This window comes from Equus asinus, chromosome 12 (genome assembly GCF_041296235.1).
Source record: "Equus asinus isolate D_3611 breed Donkey chromosome 12, EquAss-T2T_v2, whole genome shotgun sequence".
Lineage (NCBI taxonomy): Eukaryota > Metazoa > Chordata > Mammalia > Perissodactyla > Equidae > Equus > Equus asinus.
The window spans coordinates 1,054,739-1,079,861 of record NC_091801.1 but is presented as its reverse complement, the minus strand read 5'-3'; the positions used below and the strand labels follow the sequence as shown (position 1 = coordinate 1,079,861).

Sequence of the window (25,123 nt, the reverse complement as noted above, 5' to 3'; positions counted from 1 at the left end):
ATACCTACTTTACCAAGAGAATAAAAATGACTCACAAAAATATATCTTATGCCTTATGAATTAGAAATCTTAGAAAAATGTTCATCAGCGTAATATATTAGGTTTCTACCCTAAAGACTTTTCCAAGTTCTAATGAAAGATAAGAATAATACCTACTATTTATATTTATTTTTATATTTATATTTATGAACATATAAATATACTTTATATTTATATTTATTATATTTATATTTATTTGTTCCAAGAGTTCTTTCCAAAAAATTTTAAATATGCTTTTTTTGTTGTTGTTGTTGAGGAAGATTTGCTTTGAGCTAACATCTATTGCCAATCTTCCTCCTTTTTTTGCTGAGGAAGATTAGCCCTGAGCTAACATTGGTGCCCAGCTTCCTCTATTTTCTATGTGGGTCACCACCACAGCATGGCTGATGAGCAGTCTAGGTCCAGGCCTGGGATCCAAACCCGTGAACTTTAACCACTCAGCCATGGGGCCAGCCCCTAAACATATATATATTTTGTATTACTTTAAAAATCCTTACATTTTGTTTGTATTTATAAAGCCAACCAACAGTTGTGAAGAAGATCTTTTAAATGTAAATTAACTTAGGGCTCAAAATGTAGACAGGCTGGCAGCTCGCTCTGGTCCAGAGATTCATTTTTTATCAATTCATCAGCTGCCAACATGGACACACAAGTTATTCACAAGGCTGAAATTGCAAAGTTAAAGTACTTAAAAACCCAAGCACAGAGAATAAATGTATTAAGCTTCCATGATCTGCAAGGTGAACAAAAGCTCGGTTAGTGTCAGCTCGTGTTTAAGCTTTCAGAGTGGGAATCTGAGGTTCCGCTCGTGTAGTATGGACCATCCTAATGCAGCTCCTAGAACGAGGACTGACCCGCCCTATAAGGTTACAGGGCTTGAGTATCACTGGTATATTCAGCACACATAAAAGATAAACTAAAAAATACTTACTATTAACATTATAAAATCATATCAGACTCATTTTCATTATCGCCTTGTTATCCTTTCTGTCCTTGCTAAATATGTCTTTTCTATGCATAACGTAGCTTCCTCCACTTATTAAGGAAGTTAAGTGAGCTTGCTTGCAAAAATTAGCTAAGCAAACCGTAATTTAAAAGAAGCACTGCAACACAGGATAACAAGCTCATGTCAGATGGGGGGCGGGTAAGTATTTATTACTATCTCTCCAATACCAATGCTAATTAATACAAAAGCAATACAATACGCCATTTAACTTAATACCTAAAATTGTTGCTTGAAAATGAGTAGTTTCTTCAACATAATATAGGGATTACCACAATTGGCATCATTACTTGTAATTACCCAAGAATTATAGATTGAACCCACCAAATATCTCTCTGCCAAAGGAGGATACAATTATTTAATTTAAAAACAACTGATTTGGATAAGAGTCTAAAATTGCATAAAAGTTTATAGCATTCGCAGCAAATGAATCCTAAGCTATTATTTTAATACTGAGGAATAATTTTAGGTCTGTGATTGCCATCCATATTTTATGTAATAAGGCTTAGAGAAAAATTCATACCTTATAATTTGACTAAGCAAAATAACAGAGTGCGATTTCAGCCTGGATTGTCACCACACATGCATTTGAGATTGTGGAAGCACAGACAGTTGCTTGAGTAGCATGATTATAGGATTCCACTCACAAGAACACTACAGTATTTGAGCTGTGCACCCTGCGCAACGATACCTCGAGACTGGGGATGCAGCAGCGGATGAAAACAGCTGGGATGCAAATGAAGCCACAGAGTTTCCAGCATGAGTGACAAAGAAAGTGACACACAGGACAGAGGGAGCGTGGCAGTCCAGGAGGAGAAAATGACGAAGATTTAGCAAAGCTTTGGTGGGTTCACCTAGAAATAACTACCAGGTATAACACTCCCTTTAAAGGGAAAGATCCAATTCCAAAAAACTGAATTAGAGCAAGCTTTTGTTAAAGCAAAACAAAAAACAGGTCGGCTTATATTAAAGACTGCCTATATGTTTTGTTTTTTTTCTTTTTTCTCTCTGTCGCTATAATTCACGGAAATCCTACTTCAGCTCCGACACACAGACACAGTCATTTCTCCTGGTCTGAATCTGAGCCACTGCAGGCCAGAAAAAGACCGAGTCGTCCTCTACACCCTGCATCTTTATGTCGTTCTGCCAGACAACCACCACAAACTCTGCAGACCCCTTTCCACAGGATGGCCTCAAACAATCCTGCACACATTCCTCTTCCGTCAGCTCCTGACAGAGACCTTTTCCCAACTATTTTAGGAAATCAGAGCTATTCACCTTGAATCCTTCCAAAACCAGCAGGAGCCCTCAAAACTGGAGGGACACACAGCTGCCACCTTCCATAGAGCTCTACTTTATTAATTTAATATCTGGTAGCAAGCAGATTTAAAGTAATTTGTTTCTCAAGCTCTCAATTTATTGTATTTTGTAAAATTGTGTCATATTTTCTAAGAAAGTGGTTCAGAAGATAACAGCTCCGCATTAGGGAACAAGAAGGCTGTCCAGAATACTTTGTAAAAACGTTGGGACGAACAGCACAATTTAAATGGAATTCTGTACTATACACAGCGATAAAATACAGGACTTGCTGGAGGTTTTGCTTACTAATTTAAAACTATTTTTATTTAGGACAAGAAATTTATTATGACTTAAAATGAACATTTGATAGTCGACTATTCAGAGAGAACTGCAATGACTAGAGGGCAGCAAGTCCAAAATATTCAAATTCTCTTCCCAATATTCATAACAAGTTTCTCACTCCTGCAGAATGCATTATGCTACTTCTTGACTCTGTTTTCCCAGATGTTGACCAAAATTAACATTTATACGTCTCTCGAAAATGCTAGAAGAGGTAATGTATTTATTTTCTCAAACTGCTTTGACATTTAATCTTCAAGCCTTTATTATATGCTTTCCTGTCTTGATGAAATAGAAACAGTATGACTAATATGCTGTATTAGAAGATAAAATATAATTTTAAAATTATACATTCGTTTAAAATGTAAGAATTAATTATATATGTCTGAGCCCAGATATCTCAGATATTTAAGGTTTAAAAAGAAAAATAAACATGTCATTTCTCGAGGTACACAGCAAGCCATATAGTCTGCCTTTATCCATGGTTTTGCTTTCCACAGTTTCAGCTACTGGAGGTCAACACAGTTCAAAAATATTACGTGGAAAATTCCAGAAAGAAACAATTCATAAGTTGAAAAATGCAGGCCATTCAGAGTAGTGTGAAGAAATCTTCAGCCGTCCTGCCCCATCCTGCTCTATCCTGCCAGGGCCGTGAGTCACCCTTTGTCCAGCGTATCCACACTGATATGCTCCCCTACCCACCGTTAGTCACTTAGTAGCCAACTCTGTTATGAGGTCGACTGTCAGGGTATCGCAGTGCCTGTGTTCAAGTAACGCTTATTTTACTTAATAATGGCCCCAAAGCCAACTTTATTATCAGTTATTGTAGTTAATCTCTTACTGTGTCTAATTTGTAAATTAGACTTTATCATAGGTATAGATGTATAGGAAAAAACACTATGTACAGGGTTAGGTGCTATCCATGGATTCAGGCTTCGCTGGGGGCTTGGAACACATCTCCCGCGGAAAAGGGGGGGGGGCTCCTGTCTAGTAGAAAGTTCCCCGACTAAACATCAAAAGACCTGGATTCCGCAACTACTCTGCACTTCACTCAGCCTTTGACTTTCAGCTTCTTTATTTGAAAAAGTAGAGAGAGAAACGTATCCTTGTCTTCCTACCATGCGGGGTTGACGTGTGATGATCATATGAGATATTGAAGCAGATTTATTTTGTTGAGTATCAAGGACTCAAATACAAATGATTCTCCTTTGCACTGAAGAAATTAATCACTTCTTCATTTGTTGTCCAGAAATAATAACGCTTTTTATTAATGTCATGAAACTTACGGGGTGCCTGTGGTAAAGCGATTTGTAACTTATTTAGCTGCACAGTTAACTTGAAGATTCTGTGAAGAAGAGACTGTCTTCTGGGATCTATTTCAGACAGCAGCACTGTTGACTAGGTAACTGAATGTATGTGCGTTCCCTGGCAGCCTGCTCATTGCAGGTTAGATGAGAGGCGTGTCTTGGCGTGCTTCCACCGTGTGGTGGATGAGTTTACTAGATGGAGTCTCAGCAATAAACCTTCCTGACAGTGATGCATGGCTAATCTCTTGAATAGTTTTAGAATAAATGTTTTATTTTATGTTCAAGGGGTTGTGCTTATACCGCTGCACTTTTGTGGGAAGCGATTCCTTAGAAATACCACAAAAGATTCCACTATGGGTTTCACTTGTTAAGACTTTGATATATTTAATATTGGTTTCTTTTGGTGAAATCTAACTTCTGTATTTGCTGTTTATTTTCACTGAGAGAATAACTCTCTGATGTTGTAGTTGTAAGGTCATGATGGAAGTGTATCAGGTATTGGGGAAAAACGACGACTTCATAGGATCATCTTTTATATGAAGAATAGGCCCAAATAGGGAGGGGAATACATATTGGTTAATACTTTCCATTAAATAGCACAGCTTCTGTTCTGTGCCAGAGGCAGGATTGCTTGGCCTTTCTCAGTTCGACACCCACTAGTGACAGCTCTCTAAATGCGTTAAGTCAGAGAGCAGTTTTCACTGAAAAGTCTCTGCTTTTGATTTTTTATTAACAAAGGGCTTATTTATACTCTTTAGTAATATTTATCTTATTGATTGATTCATCAATCATTCGTTCATTTATTTATTCAACCAGTATCTCTTTATTGGGCATTTTATCTGTCAAAGAGGCACATACAGACTCAGAAGACAGTCTTACCTGACTCTCTGATACACCTTCCCTCCAAAAAAGAGCCCTGATTTGTGTTGGTTCCCATTTTCCTTGGTGTCAATATTTCTACTTTGGCCAATTTCAAGCAACTGATCTGATGTCACTGAATAGGGAGGAGATGTGCTCAATATCCTCTCCCCAGCCGTACATGCCAGCTCTGACACGTCACCAACTGTGACCCCTATCCTAGTGGCTTCACCTGTACATTTACTTTGATTCTCGTTGTTTGTATTTTTGCTCCTATTTAGAGAATGTGTTGCTAAAGTCAGGTGAGTAAACTTGACTTTGACAATTCTGGGGGGTCCTATTTGCTTTATCTTTTTATAATATAATGACTAAAACCTTAACGATAAGTTGCAGTCTTTGTCCCCCAATCCAGTCCCATTTCCTTCTCCTTTTCCCGTAAACTTACTGACTGACTTTGACAAATTTGATATCTCAGAGGAGTGGAGTTAAAATAGGTCAAATTCCAAAGACAAGTTCATGAGACAAATAAGTCCCTTTGTGGCTGCTGGAGTTCATTGAAAGATTTTCCAGACTATGTAGCTTGGCTCAAGGACCAGGAAAGAAAGGCGTGGCGCCGTTACTTACTCGATGGTGTTTCTGTCCACTTTGCCCGTCATGTTGATGCCGTAGAACTGCTGCATGGCGGCCAGGGCGGACTGCATGGTCTCAGCAGAGCGCAGCACCGACATCCTGGGGTCAGTCGGCGGGAGGTAGCCGTACTTTTGTAACCAAACCTGCAACAACAAGCACAGTTGCTTTCAGATCGACTTCACGCTTTAACAATAATTTTACGGCAACTGATTTATGCCTGTATTAGGTCTTTAAACTTTATTTCCTCTACAAGGGCATACGTTATTTAAGTGTTTGATCTCTTTTCGACACATATTCTGCCGTTTAGGTTATGGCGATGCAATTTCAGTGGTGGTTCTGGATCCATCTAATATACCTACAAAAGCTAACTGAAAAGAAAAAGAGGAATCATTTGTTGCAAGCTTACAGCTGTGACGCACTACAGTAAATACTGGATAAAATCACAAATAAGATCACCGCTGTCCTCTAGAAACTCAACTTCCCAAAATAAAGGATGGGACTTTGTCAACAATCTGACCCCACTGAGACACCTATGCTGGAAGGAAAATTAAGGTGCACACGCCACGTCTGAAAGTCACTCTGCTAACAACTGACCAGCGACCACAGCTGTGAGGAGAGGCACCATCACATGTACACCAGGTTATTCTGTCATGACATTCTGGGTACAAGGTCCATGCAACTGGTCCATCCAATTGTAGCTAGACGTCTTCAAGGGCACACGACTGGGCTCACGTAAAGAATACTCTTTGTTTTATTTAAGGTGATTCACTTCAATCTAAATAATTAAGTAACCCAACTTTTCACGTAGAGATGAAATGGGGCTATCTTGACTATATTTCACCCTGTCTTTAATAATAATAAAAATATCATGATTTTGATGCTCCTCTTCCCCAGGGAAGAGAGATCTGGGAGGATGGTGAGAGACCGATGTTGAAGAAGAGCTCACACCCCAATCGTGATTACAGCAACAATCCAGAGTCAATAACGGTTAGATTTTAAAAGTGACCCCAAACTCAGGGAATTTCAAGGAAAAAAATCTTCACCAGGAAGCAGACGCTTTCTACTTTTATAATTCTATGCATTCATTTTAAATGCACAATCGTATGTTTAGCTCATATCCCTTCCTGCTGTCCCTTACCTCAATCTTCCTTAGGGCTCTGAGATTTCTTGAAGTGTGGTGAACGACCTGTCGAACTGAGAAAGGCCAAGCAATCCTGCCTCTGGCACAGAACAGAAGCTGTGCTATTTAATGGAAAGTATTAACCAATATGTATTCCCCTCCCTATTTGGGCCTATTCTTCATATAAAAGATGATCCTATGAAGTCGTCGTTTTTCCCCAATACCTGATACACTTCCATCATGACCTTACAACTACAACATCAGAGAGTTATTCTCTCAGTGAAAATAAACAGCAAATACAGAAGTTAGATTTCACCAAAAGAAACCAATATTAAATATATCAAAGTCTTAACAAGTGAAACCCATAGTGGAATCTTTTGTGGTATTTCTAAGGAATCGCTTCCCACAAAAGTGCAGCGGTATAAGCACAACCCCTTGAACATAAAATAAAACATTTATTCTAAAACTATTCAAGAGATTAGCCATGCATCACTGTCAGGAAGGTTTATTGCTGAGACTCCATCTAGTAAACTCATCCACCACACGGTGGAAGCACGCCAAGACACGCCTCTCATCTAACCTGCAATGAGCAGGCTGCCAGGGAACGCACATACATTCAGTTACCTAGTCAACAGTGCTGCTGTCTGAAATAGATCCCATTTTTTTCTGAATGAGGGAGACAAGATTTCACTGGCAATATATTATTTACTAGGAAATTCAACACCTGTTGTCATGCAATTTCCCTGAAATTAGAAGATTTCATCTTTATTTTTAACAATATACATGCACGAATATTCTGAAACTGAACTCTCTTTTTCCATAACAATTTGTTTGCATTCATTTCTTACTTGCTCAAGAGCTGACTTGTTGCTAGGTTACTCATGGGTGCTAAGCTACTGGCAATCACATTTATGAGGACAGCAAAGAGAAAAATGTTAATAAACTCCATGATTTATATACAAATAGAAAGACTATAAATTTTAAGTGCATAACGAAAAAAATAGCATGTTCTAAAAAATACGTATTTGATTTATGTCTTAGTCTTTCAAATAAATGAGTTAGAATAATAAAAAAATGAATCGTTATATTTCTTCAAGTTCTCTTTTATATTATGTCATTTGTCATGGAGGCCTGTTTTTCCAGATGATTGAAAAGTGAGTGACTCTTTTTAATTGTAAAATATCAAGAAAGCTATGAGATCTACCATTTTATGGTCAAAGTTTCTTTTTTTTTTCTGATAAATCAATGTTATTAAGATTCTGGTTCACCTTGAGTTGACCCTTCTTAATGTCATTGTTATTTATTAATCAATAAATGTTCTCTAGCATCATCAAGAATTGACCAAGAATAATTCTCAACTGAAATTTTAATGTATCTTTCCACAGAATAGTGGAAAATGAAGCCTGACTGTATGGGTGTCATGTTAGAGTCTGAAACCAGCAAGCCCTCAATAACATTTCCCATTGAAGAAAAACTGCTGCAGACAAGCTTCCTCCAGGTCAACGTAAAAAGAAAGTATTTACACGTACAATGACGTAAAGTATTAATTTGATCCTCCATGCTTCTTTACATTCATAATACTCTAAACAGACACTGCAGATGAAAACAAATACTTGCTTTAATCTCTTAGTCACCAAGGGGGTTTCTTCTTCACGTTTTTGTTTCTGTTTTATGGTACTTCCTTTAAGCTGTTGAGACCACAGAATTCTGAGAGTGATCATTTTTGGAATGACAGAGAACAAAATCGGTACCAAATAGCCCTAAATAATGAGATGCCACTGCTTCTTGGGGGAGACTAAGTTGGTCAATGTGGTGAAGTGAAACCAGCCCAACACAGGCTGGACTGTACGCTCAGAGTCAATGGTAGAAAACCACCGTGGCCAAGACCTGTAGTGCTTCCTGGACACCGACTCAAGTCACCAGTGAATGAAGGTCAGCCACAAACAGCAAAGGTCAGACACAAAGGCTGGTCCACAACCATCACAGGAGTATAGGAGGCACTGGTACAAGTGGCCTCATCCTATTTCTATTGAATGATTTGATTTATGTTGATGTATTTGATTTATGTTGATTTCATTGTACAAATAGAGCAAGGCAGGTCCCTTAGCACTTTATCATTCTACAGTAGTGACCAAGAGGACATTTGGGAAATTGGGATATGACGGAAGTGACACAGAGGAAAACTTTTCTTTCTCTCTCTCTCTTTTATTCCTACTAAATTACAAACATAATATCTCATTTGATAAAAAATTAAATTAAATCTACAAAGTAATATTTGAAGGTACACCTTATCCCTCAATGACTACACCATAGACATCCATGATCATATATTGTTATTTGAAATACGTCCCTGATTTCAACGTTGTTTTAAAATATTGCTTCTCCTGGCTGATTGGAAATAAATGTGCCTCCTGAGATTGTTTCTCCCTTGATGTTTTTTCATTGTTCTCAAACGCATATAATAGGCAGTTAAGGAGTAATTTCCTCATGTGTGGATTTGGGGGAAATGACATTGAATCTGTAGGGTTGACTTAAGGATTGAGAATATATAAAGCTGCCAACATAATTCTTGCTCAGTAAGTCATATTATTACTTTATGTTTACTAATTGCTTTGAGTTTTTGAAATTGGTCCTGCCCCAGCTAAGATCTGTCCTTGGAATGGGGAAAGACTGAAAATGCAGGTGAAATCTAAGCAGTCAGAGTTGTGAGGAAAAGACAAAATACACAGGGTAAAGAATCATATAGTGCCTGAAAATTCCTCAAATCTCAAAACAAAAAGGGTAAGTATGAAAAACTTGGCAAATTGGCTTTTGTTTGTCTTCTTAGCTTTGCTTTATTTTGCTCACTAGATTGACATATGCATTTGAGAGCACTGAAAAAAATATTAAGAAACAAGTAAGTTTCTTTGAGGCACAACTTGGCTCCTTTTATTGTCTGGGACTTAGCCCATCCCATTATCACTAGAACAACCAACCACAGAACCGCAAATGGAGCAATGAAATCTAACCTTGAGGCACACCCCCTGCATCGCTAACACTTTCAGATACCTTGTAGGCAAAACCGACTTCCTGCATTTAGTGATGATTCAGATGGAGGAACAACGCGAAGAGTCCTGTTCTCTGCAGAGCAAGAAGATGCAAAAGCAATAAAAGGCAGACACTTAAATACTAATAAACCCTGCGCCAATAGATACGGCCTTTCCTAGACTGTAGTACAAATAGGGAGCAGCACCACATACAGCTACAGTAAATCCAGGAAGAAAGAATGTCTTTGCCACTAATGTTTCACGTAACCATATTGTGAAAACCCATATTAATTGACTCATCTAACCACACCCATCCATCAGGGTGGCAGCCTGAAAGATGGTTATCAACAACAAGGACAACAAAAAGGAGACATCAGTAGTTCTCATGACTAATCGCAAAGGTAAGCAGAGGACTTTCAGAATATATATTCTTGAGTCTCTCAGGCCAGCACGAAAACCCAGAGAAGTAAATTTTTCTCCAGTTGTTGAAGCTAAAGTTTAGCGATGCATTGATAGTAAACGAAACACTACTCATTGACTCAGGTGGATCACAAACTCAAGAACTACATTAAAACTCCCTCACTGCCAGGACCCACAGGGGAGAGAGCACCGTGAAGTGAGGCTCAGACATCCTTCCCAACAAACAAATAAAGAAGTGACTAATAAATGTATTAAGGTGGGAAGCAATGTACTTTAGAAATTATATAAATTATTGGAAGGACAGAAAAGGGAGGGAGGGTTTGGAATTTTACTTAACCTGAAAAAAATCACTTTGTCAGACGACTTCCCCTATTTGTGACCGAGCCAATTATTTCACATATGGTTCATTTCCAGTCCATGTATGGTATGGCCACATTCAAGGTCCATATAACCCAAGATCACAAGATCCAAACTGTGGTACTGAATATGGAAGGAAAACGGCAAGGGTGATAAATGTATTTTTATAGCATTGTTTAGTAACTATAATAGCATTTACTCAGTAACTCCATTTACATAATTATATAATTTTTTATTATTTTGGGACATGATTTTTAAAGATTGTTGACTTCTTGTTAAATTTTAACCTATTTACTAACAAAAATATTTAAATCTATACTAGTTAATACACATTTTGATATAATTAACTGACGTGATAAAATGTAACTGAAAGAAGGCATTTTTAATAGTTAAGTTCTCCATGTCATAAAGTCATTTTCCATTTTTCAATATGAGAGTTCTAAATATATTTGTTAAATTCTGTTTATCAACTAAAATTAACAACTAAAATGTGTTCGCCCCCTATTTTGTGGTATTATCAGCAGAGTTAGCAAAAGTGTAAGGACATTCTTCCCTGAAATACCGTATATTCACTGGTTATAAAGAATGGCAGAATTTAGGGCCTAAATTTTCTAGTCTGAAAAGTGGCTATAAACATGAATTATAAGTACCTATTAACCAAAAAAGTTAAACTGATGCGGGAGTAGTCATTCAGAATTGGTCAAACTGAAAATTCACAGGATAAGTTAATGAGGCAGAAATTAGCCTTTCAGGTCATTCAAAGATCTAAGTGGGCTCTAAATCACCGTGCCATCCCCACCATGAATGAATCAGTGTATGAAATGGCACGTATAGAATTCAGCTCCTTTAGAATTTTTTTTTTTTTTTGGAGGAAGATTAGCCCTGAGCTAACTATTGCCAGTCCTCCTCTTTTTTTTGCTGAGGAAGCCTGGCCCTGAGCTAACATCCGTGCCCATGTGCCTCTACTTTATATGTGGGACGTCTACCACAGCATGGTGTGCCAAGCAGTGCCAAGTTTGCACCCGGGATCCGAACCAGCGAACCCCAGGCCACTGAGAAGCGGAACATGTGCACTTAACCGCTGCGCCACTGGCCAGTCCCATAAAATCCCCTTAGAATTTTAAGAAGCCATATTTACATGGCTTCTTAAAGGGCCCTGAAACAGTGGGAAGACCGAAAGCTACTCCACTGAGCATCTCAGTGGTCAGGAGACAAACTGCCATTTGGAGGAGGAGCAGGAAAACAGCCGGGCCGTTCGTGAAAGCTGTAACAATCATGATGACCACGTATTCACCTTAACACGAAATCGTCTAATTCACGATAGAAACAGAACTTAGGTATAAGAGCTGGGGAGGGGTTTTCCAACCTGCATTAGGGCAAATTCCACTTTGTCCGCATCAGCTATAGGAGCAAAACCCCTCAAACAGTAACGGCTGAGCCCCACTGATCAAAAAAACAAAACAAAAACCGGTAGCCCTTAATCAGGATTCCATCAGACGCTCGTCAGTCAACCGTGTTGGAAAGTTACAGAGTACTACCATACACCATCTCCTTATCTGTTTTTATTGGTTTTTGCTAAGTATACTTTAGATCTTTAAAGATGGATATATAGTGTGCATGCACACACATACACACTGACAAAACAAGACCAAAAAAACTCAAAAGACAAAACTCAATGAACAATAAACAACAGCAGGACATATATATGATTCCACAATCCCCATGTTCCTTAGGTGGACAGAAATAATTACAAAAAAGTAAACTTACATTAATCATTAACATGATCCACTTTACATCGCAATCCCCTCGCAAACCTAAATGGAGTAAAATCCTCCTCAAGTCTGAGCCCATTTACACTCGTCGAGTGAAGGCCTGTGAACTTTCTAAAATGCTTGTACTTGAGCCTGAGTCATAAGGATGATTGACGCAACTTGCCTTTACTTTCTGGGGGCAGACTCAGTCTCACCAACACCAAAAAAGGATGAGGAGGGTAATCTCAATTAGGGTCTTCAGAGTAGGAATGTAAATGTCCCACTGAGGCGTAGGTACAGGCACCAGAGGGTTTTAGATAATGTGCACATCCACAGATTCTTGCTCCGACACTCCCATCTACAAAATGAGAAGAAACAGACTCCATCCTTATTTAATGTGCAGATTGATACTGGGGCCCTCACCTGACAGACCTCACACATCTGTCACCATGTTCCTCCGGGAGTCCCCAGGGGGGAGGTGGACTTCCAGGGTATGGAGGGTTGACAGAGTCACCTTCAACCATTAGCTGGATTCTAGCACTTGACCACATGCTACTACTTTTCCCTCAGGGATTAAATGGATTTATGGATTATATCTCCTTAAAAGTAGACATTTTATAATACTTTGTGATATGATGGGGAGCGACCACGAAAATATTCTGTACCATATAGATGTTGCCTGATTACCTCGCGACAAAGTCTTTAAAAGATTTGCCAAACTTAAGTAAGTTACGCATTTCTTTTACAAAAAGACACAAGCCTTGTCCTTTCCTGCAAAGACAAGTAGCTGCAAAGAGCAGGCTACTCAATAGCTATTTTGAGAGAACGAAAAAAAGAACATTTAATTTGTCCCATCAGGGCAAAAGTGACGTTGTAGCAACGCCGGAGAAAGAAACTGCTTTTGAAAGAAAGGAGTGCCATGTTGAGAGCAATTTAAAGATGCGTGTTTGGAAACGTTTCCATTGTCACACAGGTTTGTCCTCAAGCAGATACAAATACGTCACCTGCTAAAGCTCTCTCATAATTTCCTACTTTAAAATTCCAGCAACAGAATTTTCCACCTGTAAATGAATAATTTCAGTGGGTTTTAAGTCCATTTGTTAAAAATCTGAAGATGCAACATCTTCTGATTAGTTTTGAGGAACAACCGACAGACATCAGGGAGATGGAAATTTACTGTCTGAATTTTACCAAAAACCTTTGCATAACTGATGGACAGAATTAGAAAATGAGGCTCATGACTTGTAATCAGGTAATGATGTAACTTTTTCAGCTGCATTTATGTATTCTGTGAGGTGTCTTTTTTGGCTATGGTAACATTTAAGAAGATTAGAAATAAATGGGTCTCGATGTGCTGCATTTCATAGGGTTAAATCAAGATTTTCAAAATAATGAAGCATAGTCAGTCACAGAACTCTCCAAGAAAGGATAATGATTAATGACAGTTCTAATAAAAGCAAAACAATACAAATACAATTAATAAATAAAACACAAAAAATATTTTTAAATTTAATGTCACCCTAAACTCATGTTAATATCCCATTTTGAGTTACGTTTTATAACATAAATAATGTTTAGTGCATCTGTTCATGAATATAACTATCAAGAAGAGAGGGTTCCTGTTAAAACATTGACTGATGCAGATATGCTATCAAAAGTGGGGACATCACTGATCCAATAGAAACTACTCTATTTTTAAGGGTGAGGCTACTTCCTGAAATTCTCCCCGATGTGAGAGACTTGCTGTCCCTAAGGGATGAGAAGACAGTTTATCAATATCTATGGATTGTATTCTGGCTGTGACAGTTCCCAAGCTCTTTCTTTCTGTCACGCATTATTGAAGCTACTCAAGTCCTGTAGAATGAATTCCTCAGGAAGACTTCCAAGCCATTCAGGATTTGGTCTCAAAGTATGCCCTTGTTACTTTGCTGCATGGAATCTATCCTTTGATCACACTGAAACAGTCCCACCCCAACAGACCTTGATAAGAATAGCAACTGCTACCATTCCTTCAATCCCCTCTAAGTAGTAGGCAACTTATATGCACTATTTCTAATCCTTATAACAAGTCCATGAGTTAAGCACTGTTATCTCTGTTTATAAATGACAGAATAAAACCCAGAATGATTAGATACTTTGCCCAAGGAGACACCAGTGTCAGAGGAGAAATCAGAATTCAGAGATCTGACTGACCCCCAGGCTTGACTCTGTCTGTTATTCTGGGCGGCCTCTTAGACACAGAAGAGACCCAGCTGCCTGTCTGCACCCTGGGAAATCCTGGAGACCCATTCACATTCCAAAATGAGAAGGCAGACCATCTGAAAACACATCTACCAGAACCGCAAGTGCTCAGTTTTTATGCAAACAAAACATCCCATTTTATGACGTCATGAAAGGACACAGAGCTGTGGGTGCCTGTGTTCTGGGTGTAACACTGTTACTTCCAGTGGCTTCTCTAAGTGCCGACGCAAAACAGCCTTGCATAGTCCAATTTGCCCAGCCCAATTAGTAGTCTTATAGTCACGTCAGAATGTTTCATTTATGGCCATTTCAGTTTTACAATTAAAAAAGAAAAAACACTGAAACCCTCTTTGCCGGAGACTTCTTACCCTTTCTCCCCACTTCATTAATTCTTTCACAGCACTTTCTTACCATAGCCTTGATGTTGTAGGTCATCGCATCTAGACTTTCTTTGGTTATCTCTTCTAAAATTAATCCCTCAAATACCATCTTTGTGCTGGTAACACACCACTTTAACCCTGACCCTGACCTTGCCCTAATGCCCAGACTCTGCTACCACATTGCTGTTTAAACCAAAAATATAGGAGACATCCTGAATTCTTCTTTTTCTTCATCATTGATATCCAACTCCTCATCATGCCTTAGCTCCAATTTTACCTTGAATGGAAACTCTATTTCTGCTTCCACCCCTTTGTCTAGGGCACCATCATTTCCCACTAGAAATTACAAGATTCGCCAACTGGCCTCTGGATTCTCATATTGCTACCACTCTCCCTCCCCACAGCTAGTGTGAGTTGTATATATATAATTTTTTTGATAAAAATACATAACCTAAAAGTTAACATTTTAACCATTTTCAAGTGTACAATTCAGTGGCATTAAGTTCATTCACATTGTTTTGCATCCATCACCACCACCCATCTCTAGAACTTTTTCATCATTCCGAGTGGAAATTGTACACCCATTAAACACTACCTCCCCATTACCTTTCTCTCTCAGCTGTCAGTAACCACCCTTCTACTTTCTGTCTATGAATTGCACTACTCTACGACCTCGTACGATGGAATCATACAGCATTTGTCCTTTTGCATCTGGTTTATGTCATTTAGGATGTTTTCAATGTTCATCGTTACACCACGGAGCATGTAACATTTTTAAAGCTGAATAATATTCCATTGTATGTAATACCACGTTTTGTTTATCCACTGATTCATCCATGAACATTTGGGTTGTTTCCACCTTTTGATATTGTGAATAATGCTGTTACAAACATTGGTCTACAAATGTCTGTTCAAACCCCTGCTTTCAATTCTTTGGGGTATATATCTGGAAGTGGAAATGCTGGATTTTATGGTAATTCTATGTATAGTTCTTTGAGGAACTGTCTTACTGTTTGCCAGAGGCTTCACCATTTTACATTCCCTCCAGGAAGGAACAAGGGGTCCGACTCCTCCACATCCTCACCAACACTTGTTATTTTCTATTTGTTTTTTATAATAATGATCCTAATGGGTGTAAAGCCATTGTATGAGTTGTCTTTTTAATTGCAGATCAAGGAACATCATTCATTTGTTTGTAGCCCTTCAGCAGTCTCCTAGTGACTTAATGTAAAATTCAAATTTCTCACTGTGACCTTGGAGTCTGTGTGTAGTCACTGTTGAATTTTTAACCTCTCTTCTCTCTTGATAGTCCAGGCACATGATGGTCTTTTCCTCTGTTCCTGGAACAAGCTAAATTCTTTCCTGCCTAGAAGCTCTGCATTTACTTTTCCTATGTATGAAACACAAAAATACCTTTCTCCTCATCCTTTAAAATTTAGTTTAAATGAGACTTCTTCAAAGAAGGCTTCCCTGACTCCACTTTGCCACCACCACTAACACCAGGGAGCGCCCGGCTTGAGTCCTTTGCAGTGTTAACCATGATCACCACACGGGAGCTTTGCCTATTTAGGTATTTGTTCTTTATCTTGATATATCTCATTCTGCATGAAGGCATAACACCTAGAACAGTTCCTGGTCCATTTTCTGAGCTTGAGTAATAGAAATATGAAGACTAGCTGAGTGGGGAACCCATGTATTAACATCTAATCGATATCACAATTGAAACCATACCAACGATACTTCACTGTTTTCTGCACACTGGGTTCACCACCCTGTTATTCACCCCACACAGACAAGTAGGCCCCAAACAAGGAGTCTAGTACCCCAAATGTGAATAACAAATCTCAATTTATCACGTACACAGCAAAGGTTAGCATCTTCCAGGCACCTCTGGATAAGCTCTAGGAAATGCGGACTAAAGTAAGATACGAGTGACAATTTGGGTCACTGTAGGGAAACAGTGGTTTTTATTTTTGTCTTTTCAGATTCTGCCTTCCACCCACACACCTGGAGATGAAAATCAATGTGGAATTGTTTGTACTGCTTGAAAATTGCTTTCAGGAAACTACTGATATTCAGTATAAACAACACACCAAGAGCTAATATTTATTCAGCCAAGCACTGTGTCAATCTTCTTAATACATTAGCTCATATAATTATCCCAACAAGCCTGTAAGGTTGGTATTATTATCCTCATTTACAGATGAGGAAACAGGTTGAGAAGGGTTAACCAACTGGCTCAGGGCCACAGAGCCAGCCGGTGACACCCAGGGATGCACGTCTCGGGGTGAATCTGAACGGGGTCTTGCTCTAAACAACTGCCAGGCAGTCAAGAAGAGCGAGTCCCTGACAAACCCAGCGTCCATTATATAAGATTAAGGATGATCTACACAGGCCATTCTAGGTCAGAAATCAGCTGTCTTGTTTCACACGGCTGAATCTCATCCGGGAGCAGATGGGCCGTTTTGCAGAAAAAAAAATAAAACACAAACAAAAAAACACAAGATAAGCACATGATAAGCATTACCTGTTTGCCCAATGGAACCCATTGCTATCAATTATCAAAGAAAAGAGAGGAGCGAGCAGCTCTCAAAAGGGTGAAAATCATTATAATTCTCTAAAAGTAAAACTTCTATTTCCTTCAAAACAGCATAGTCCTCTGAAGTTGGAGGAGAGCTGATCTCCCACCGTTTCTGATTTCCACCAAATGCTAAGAAAAGAGGTTTGATTTTCCCAATCCATTAGTTACTGAGATCTTTGAAGCACTAAACTTTAAGGTTAGTTTTGAAGTGGGGAGGAGAGCTAATGGGGGTGGACTCTCCTGCCGTGACTCTGGAAGATGGGGTGAATAGTGGAAGGATACTTAAAAACAACAACAAAACACACGGACTCAACTTTCAGCGCTGGTGCACTCAGAAATCCGCTCTTTCTCTCCAGGGACAATCTTGTGCTTCAAGATCTTGAAAGCATCCTTTGCCCCAGAGAGTGTATATTTCTTGGAAATGTGAAATGTGTTTTTTTTGGAGGAAACAGCACAGTATGAAGGTTGAAAGAGTTTAACATTATAATTATGGTAATTAAAAGATCAAGTGCCTTGTGACAATAAGAATTTTTTTCAAAATAAGACTACCTGTGTTTTAAAAATATATATGCTTTAGGGTTAATGAGTAAAAATTAATTAAAATTTCTCAAAAGTAAGAAGAAATATTCCAGACTCGTCTAAAGAAGAGACAAAAAACAAACCAGAAAACCTCTCTCGTGATGCACTAACTCAACAAATATTTACTGACCACCTATTAAGTACAGGCTCTTGGCTAGACTTTGGGGTCCCAACAGTGACGGATACAGAGGGCGTCTTTGGTCTCATGGAGCTTACAGACTGATGGCTGGGAAGACGAACATTAAATAATCCATCTCCAAATAACTATGTCATTTCAGATTATAACCAGTGCTTTACAGAGAGCATAGAGTGTTGAGAAAAGTCTAACGAAAGGGCCTAATGTGGATTTAGAGGATATGCAGACACACGAACTGATGGTTAAACTGAAACTTGAAATATAGGGAAAAGTTAGAAAAGGAAAGAGAGAAGCTCATTCTCAGGAGATGGACAGGCACAAATGCCCAGTGGCATAGGTGATGGTTTGAAAACATGTGTACAAATTCCTTGACACTTGTCCCATTGAAAGGAGGAGGCTAATTTCTCCTCCCCTTGGTTATGAGCTGGTCTCAGTACTTGCTTTTGCTTAACAGAGTATGATGGAAGTGCCGTTACCCAACTTTGAAGGCTGTTGGACAAGGTCATATAGCTTCAGCCTGGCTCTCTCTCTTCTGGGAGACTCTTCCTGAGAACACAGCCTCCAAGGTAAGGAAGCCCAGGCCACACACAGAGACCACCCGTAGGTGTTCCCACTGACGGTCTCATCCAAAATCTGTAGTCCCAGCCAATTAGCCAGCATCAGCTGCCGGACAAGCGAGTAACACGCTTTCAGTACTCTGTGAGTACTCACAGAGACAACCTGCCCTTGCTGAGCCTTGCCCAAATTACAGATTTGTGAACAAAGTAAATACTGTTGTTGTAAACCCACGAAGCCTTGGGACAGATTATTTCATAGCGATAGCTGGAACAGCATGAAAGAGCTCTGAGTTTTCAAGGAACTGAAAGAAAGCCACTCTGGTTAAGAGGGAGTGAGTCTAGGAAAGAGCTATATCATCAGATCATGCAACAACTTGTAGGATTTTATATGTGTGAGTGTAATATGGAAAGTAGAGAAGGGTTTTATGCCTTTAAGTGGTATGATCAGATTTTTTTAGAAAAATATCATTCTGGGAGCTCTTTGGCTAACGAATCGGGGGAACGTGAACACAAATGGCACAGTTAGGAACTGGGTGCAGTTCCCGCGGTAGCTGGGGAGACGGATAAGCACACGAATTCATAGGACATTTGAGAGGTCGACACAACTCTGTAAATTATAAAGTACGCTAAGTTGTTATTATTATTATTATTACTATTGCTAGACTATTTAAGCTTCGTGCATACTGTTTTGTGGGCAGAGTGCTAGGCACTAGGACACAAGGCACCACCGAAGCGTTTGCCATCAGGAGTTCATAGGCAAGCTATCAGAGAAAAAGGCAGCTATTCTGATGGAACCTTGAACGGGCACTGCAGGTGCACCCGGACGAGGCACCAAACCTCATGGGACAGAGCTTCGGGGTGACGGGAGGAGAACTTCAACAGAACCCCAAACGTATTTCAAGACAGTTAAATCCCGAGTTTATACAAAGGGTCCTCTGTCCCCTTTCCATCTTCAAGGTCACCTCCCTAGACCAGGTGCTCCTTTATTTGTACTTGAACATTGCAACGCTTTCCTGATTGCCTAAGTCATTTCCCAGATCCATATTCTTTCCATTTTGATCTACCCTACTTAGTACTGAAACATTAATTATCCCAAAATATCACTTCCTTTTTTAAACTTTCCTGCTCAAGACACTATGATTGCTATCATTTACTTCCTGCACTGGTTTGAAATTCTTTATCCTTGCATTTAATCAACTCCAAAAGTCCATACATATCTACTTCTGCAAACTCAACTCTGTCTAAAAGTCTATATACTCCCTGGACATTATCCAAACTGGTCTATATACGGGCCACAGAATGTTTCCCAGGCTTCACCCCTGTTCACACTAGCCCCATAGCACTATTGTCCTGCATATACCAAGGTGCCCTGTCTGATCAAGTCCCCATCTTCCTTGAAGACTTTCTATTTCCTTATCTCCTCCTCCAGCCTCCCATTACATTCAGCGTGCAGGCAGCTCACTGGGCACTTCACAAGTCATCACGTGAGGTCACGATACGTGGTGGGTGTGGGGACAGCCTTTGATTCTGGAGGACTCAGGTTCAAGGCTGCATCAGACACCTACGAGTTACCATCTTGAGCAAGGTGCACGGCCTTTGGAAGTCTCAGTTTGTACATCTGTGAAATGGAGGTAACACCATCACTACCTCACAGGATTGTGGTAAGGATTCGATAAAAAACCATCCCTACGAGATTGCTTAGCACAGAGCACAGCACAAAACAGTTCAACAACAGAGAAAAAAACAGACGTACATGTTACAATTACTTATATAACATAATTATATTTCCAATATATCTGAAGAAGACCGACAATTTCAGGTAATAGATTGGTTACATTTCTTGACAAAAATAGCTATGATCTGTACACTCACCAAGAAGAAACCACAAAACAAACAAAAGCTGTTTCTCCATTACACATGCCATAGTGAGGAGCAGCTCACAAGCCTCTCTGGGAGCTCATCCTCATAGGTCCACGTCCTTCGAGCTGCATCCACTCCCTCCTATAAACTCTGGTTCTGACTTGCTGGATTCCTCTCAGCCTCCTGTCTCAGGTCTTGTAATTTATGTCAACAAGATAATACTTTTAGGAGACTAGCTCAAAGTCCGGCACAGGCATCAACATCAGTTTTTCATCTTTCCTTCTGAGAACATGTCCCTAAGGCATTTATTTTATTTATGTAAATTGACACCTTTCCTTCATTCTACAAATCCATGGATTAGTTCTCCTAATGGATTAAGTGCTACTTACACACATCAACTGAGTCTGCATGCCCTCACCCTTAATTGCCTTCTGTATGGTTACAGGGCAGGTAACCTACATCTTTGTCAGAGTACATTTCCTGGCAATACGAACATCGATATATCAAGATTAACAAAATTATAAGAGCTGTGTTATTTGAGGGCAATAGTGGGACAGAGAGAGGGAGATTAGGAATAAGACAGAGAGAGCAAGAGAGAGAACACAAAAGAGAAGAATGAAACAGCAATGCTGAAGGGACACGGAAGGAAAGAAGCCAATGAAAGAGGCAACGGAGACCCCAGAGAGGCAGCGGGCAGTCAGAGGTGCCATGGAGGCAGAGAGGGGGTCATTCTAGGTCACACCCAACAAGGCTTATAGAACTTAGAAGAGAAACCAAAAACCGGGATTACAAAGTACTGGGCGAGCTGGAGAGCAACAGGCTGATGGGAATGTAAATTTACACAATATGTTGGGAAACAATTTGGAATACATAAAGTCGACGTAAACATCCTTCAACCCTGAAAATCTATTTGTGGGTCTATTCCTCAGAGAAATTCTGCACACATGCACAGGAGACATCCGTACAAATGTTTATAACAGTATTTTTCTAACAGCAAAAAACAAAAAATACAAAAACTAAAAGGAAACCTTCTAACTAGAGAGTAGAATGGATAAATTAACGGTGGCATAATACTTCGGCGGGACACCATATAACGATGGAGAGAAGAGTCTGGCTTTTCTTGATGTCTGGTTGCTTCCTTCCAATATTCTAGGTCTCAGCTCAAACGGTACCTCCTCAGAAAGAAGCCTTATCCAAATCATCCTAAAATAAATAGGTCTGTCCCATTACTTGATATTTGCATAGCCTATTTGATTTCTCTAAAGAATTTCCAAAACAGATATTTCTTTTCCTTAACTTGTCACCTTCTGGACTCTAGCTCCATGAGGGCAGGGACCATGTAGGCCACATGGAGAGCCATTCCTGGCCTGGGGTCGGCACTCAATAAATAATGAATGAACACATGATTACAACAGAGTATTACATACTCATAAGGAAGAGCTGGGTGTGAACAAATGGGAAGGGGTAAAACTAAACGATCAGTAAGCGCAAACACATGCAGGCCCACACTTATGTGCTGTGCTTGCATGTGCAAAGAGACGACGTCTACACAAGAAACCATGAAAAATGTTTAACTCTTATGAGCGGAATTTGTGGGCAAAGGGTTGATCAGAAGACTCCATCTCTGTACTATTTAACTTTGCTAAGCCTTTTTAGATCATAATTTTAGAAAATATAGGAAAATTCAGAGGCAAAATCTGGTGAAAAGCAATTCTTTTTGTGTATAGCATATGATATCCCATATAATTTTCAAAGATTGCTTAAAACAATGCTCTTTAAGTGGATTTCAGGGACCGTGTTTGCATTGATTAAACATAATGAGTTCTGTGTTTCTGCAGCAATTTCATCAGACTTCTAATCCAGTAAACATTATGTTACGATCTTCCACAGACTTTTATATTACTCGTTTGTGTTTAATTTAACGTGTTATTTTGACTTGATAAATACCGCAAATTAAAACTTGAAATGGGTCAACCTTGCAAATCCTAGCTGTTTGAGAATGAGGAAAACTGCTCTGTGAAACAGAATGACATGATTACATTTGTATTCATTTAAAAATATTCCACCTCATTCCATATTTAAGGTTGCTCATAGAAATTTATTCAACAGGAATAAAATAGAAAACATCAACATTTAGGGGGAAAAGAGTAGACGATAACACAATGCCAGTGTCAAAGTGGATATAGATTACATACACTTAATATTCTGTATAGATGCTGTACACCTGACTCATCTGAATTCCATAAAATTCAGAGCAAAGGCAGAAATATGATCAATTATAAGAACAGTTATAGCAGTCACAGGATTGCTTTAGAAGGAGCACATTTTTTTCCTAGTCCTAATCCTAAATGCTATTTTTCTCACGAGCTTTGTGACCCTATGTCCCTGAGGCTATGTACCAGCCTTGTAATTACAGAGCAAAGAAAAGCAGTCTAGAAAAAGAAGTAATCACTTAGAATAATCAACATCAACAATGTACATCCAATGGGCTTCTTCCTTCCCAGTCCTTGACCCCCTCCAAAATGATATTCCTAAAGTTTGAAAATAACCTGCCAGTTTCAATCTCCCTACACTTAGAGAATTCATCTTCTCACGAGGAAAGAAGCTACTGAACCTCTCTGATTCTAAGAAGTGCCTGGCATATTGAGGTTTTTCAATATATGAAGGCTAACAACAACAACAACAACAGTAATAATAATGTCTTCAACCAGCACCTTAGAGAGGATGACTCCTCTATCTGTAACTCCAGATGAGCCCTCTTTCCAGAACTCCAGAAGTGCAGATCACATTTCCTACCAGACATCTACATCTAGATGACTCCATGGCACCTCACGGTCACCATGTTTAAAACCCAACTTTCATTGCTGCTCATCTGGCTCCCAGTGCAGGCAAAACGTAGCCCTGCCTTATATTATTTATATAGGTAAATAAACCTGGTCAACCAAATTCCAAGTCTGGAAGTTATCTTCCATATATTTTTTTTTTCTTGTCTCTCTCAACCAATCAACCAGTCCACAGTTCTGATGGATGGTGCCTAATAAATACATCTCAGACCCGTCTTCATCTCTCCATCCTTAGTCTTAGATTAGCACTTCAAAACTGTAAAACTAAAAAATGGTAACAACCTTCTAACATATCTCCTTCCCTCTACTCTTGATTCACCCCCCTATCTAATGTGATCATCTTTAGCCGGAATCTTTCGAACACTTGAAAAAGGGAGGGTAGATTGGGCAGAATTCATTTGCACTCATTCAACGAAGAACCTACCATTCTAATCCTTAAATCTGAAAAGAAACACACAGATAACATATTAGAGACGAGTTCCACGACCGAACAGATGGGAAACTTTAAAGTAAGCAACAGAAACTGAATCTAAGAACATTTCTGAGAAAGGCTAGGTGGTTTAGTTCCATTTTGCCTTTCTACAAGGGGTTTTCTATCCCCCTTTGCTTCGTACCCTGGGAGGCTGGCCTCTACCGACTACATCACTGAGGTCCCCTGGCCATTGGACTTCCCAGTTGTGTTGAGCAAACGGGGAACTCTAACAGCAGGGAACAGAGGAGAGGAGGAAGGAGAGGTTGAGACAGGCACGCCCCTTGCACCACCACCCTCACTGCATTTCTCTACAGCTGCACATCTGTTGGGCAGTTATTTTTCCACGACTCCAGATCTTGTCAGACTCTGAAAACTGAATCTCCCCCCTTTGCTCTGAAGTCCTAAGGATAGCAACTATTCCTGCTGATGCTAATCTCAGGGCACGTCGCTATCTCCTGTTGGTTTGCTTATTTGTTGTTAGAGCTATCGAGGAAATTCTGACTCCCAGCCACCCTGTGTGCAGCACAGCAGACCCTGCCCTGTCTTTCTGTGCCATCCTCTCACCTTCCTGTATCACATGATGTTCCACTGCTATTCACAGGGTTTTCATGGCCAATGTTTTCTTTCTAGTCTGTCTCACCTGGAAGCTCTGCTGAAACCCATCCACCAGGGGTGACCCTGCTGGTATCTGAAATACCCGTGGCAGAGCTGTCAGCATCACAGCCACAGCAGCCACCACAGTAAGACAACCAACACTTGGGTGGAGTGGTTCCCTGACTGGGAAATGAACCCAGCCGCGGTGGTGAGAGCGCCAAATCTTAACCACTAGACAAGCAGGGCTGGCTGTGGGTTCCCCTCACTCTCCGTAAGACTCAGGAAACAGTCCCCTAACAAAATTCCTTTTGGCTAAACACTTTAGAGTGTGTCCCCGTTTTCCTGCCAGGATCCCAACTAACACATGTGACTAACCCATATACCGAGTCTGGCTTATTCCACGAATAGAAAAAAGCAGCAATATAGAATCATCTATATACTCCATCTTGATTGCCTCTAAGAAAACCATTATATAATCCCACACATGTTCACAAGTATTTGTTATGATCTTACACGCATGTGTGCTACCTGAAAACCATTCCCACAGAATAATGAGTACACACTTTATCACAAAAGATAACATGTAACCTAGAGAGATGCTCTTCCAAGCGTGGTGCACAGATGGGTGCAAAGCCGAAGCCATGACTGTTGCTGACTGATCTGCGACAAGATAAAGTACAGAAAATAAGAGCCAGCTTTTAAAAACTATTCGAGCACTGTTACATTATGTA

General features: G+C 39.7%; 1 protein-coding gene across 1 annotated transcript in view; it reads right to left on the bottom strand.

Annotated features, from left to right (window-relative positions):
* MMP16 (matrix metallopeptidase 16) overlaps positions 1-25,123 on the bottom strand; it is a 283,352-nt gene that overhangs the window by 142,647 nt on the left and 115,582 nt on the right. The window contains exon 2 of the mRNA XM_044780366.2: positions 5,470-5,618. Coding sequence (XP_044636301.1) covers positions 5,470-5,618 — 149 coding nt within the window. The remainder of the gene's footprint in view (positions 1-5,469; positions 5,619-25,123) is intronic.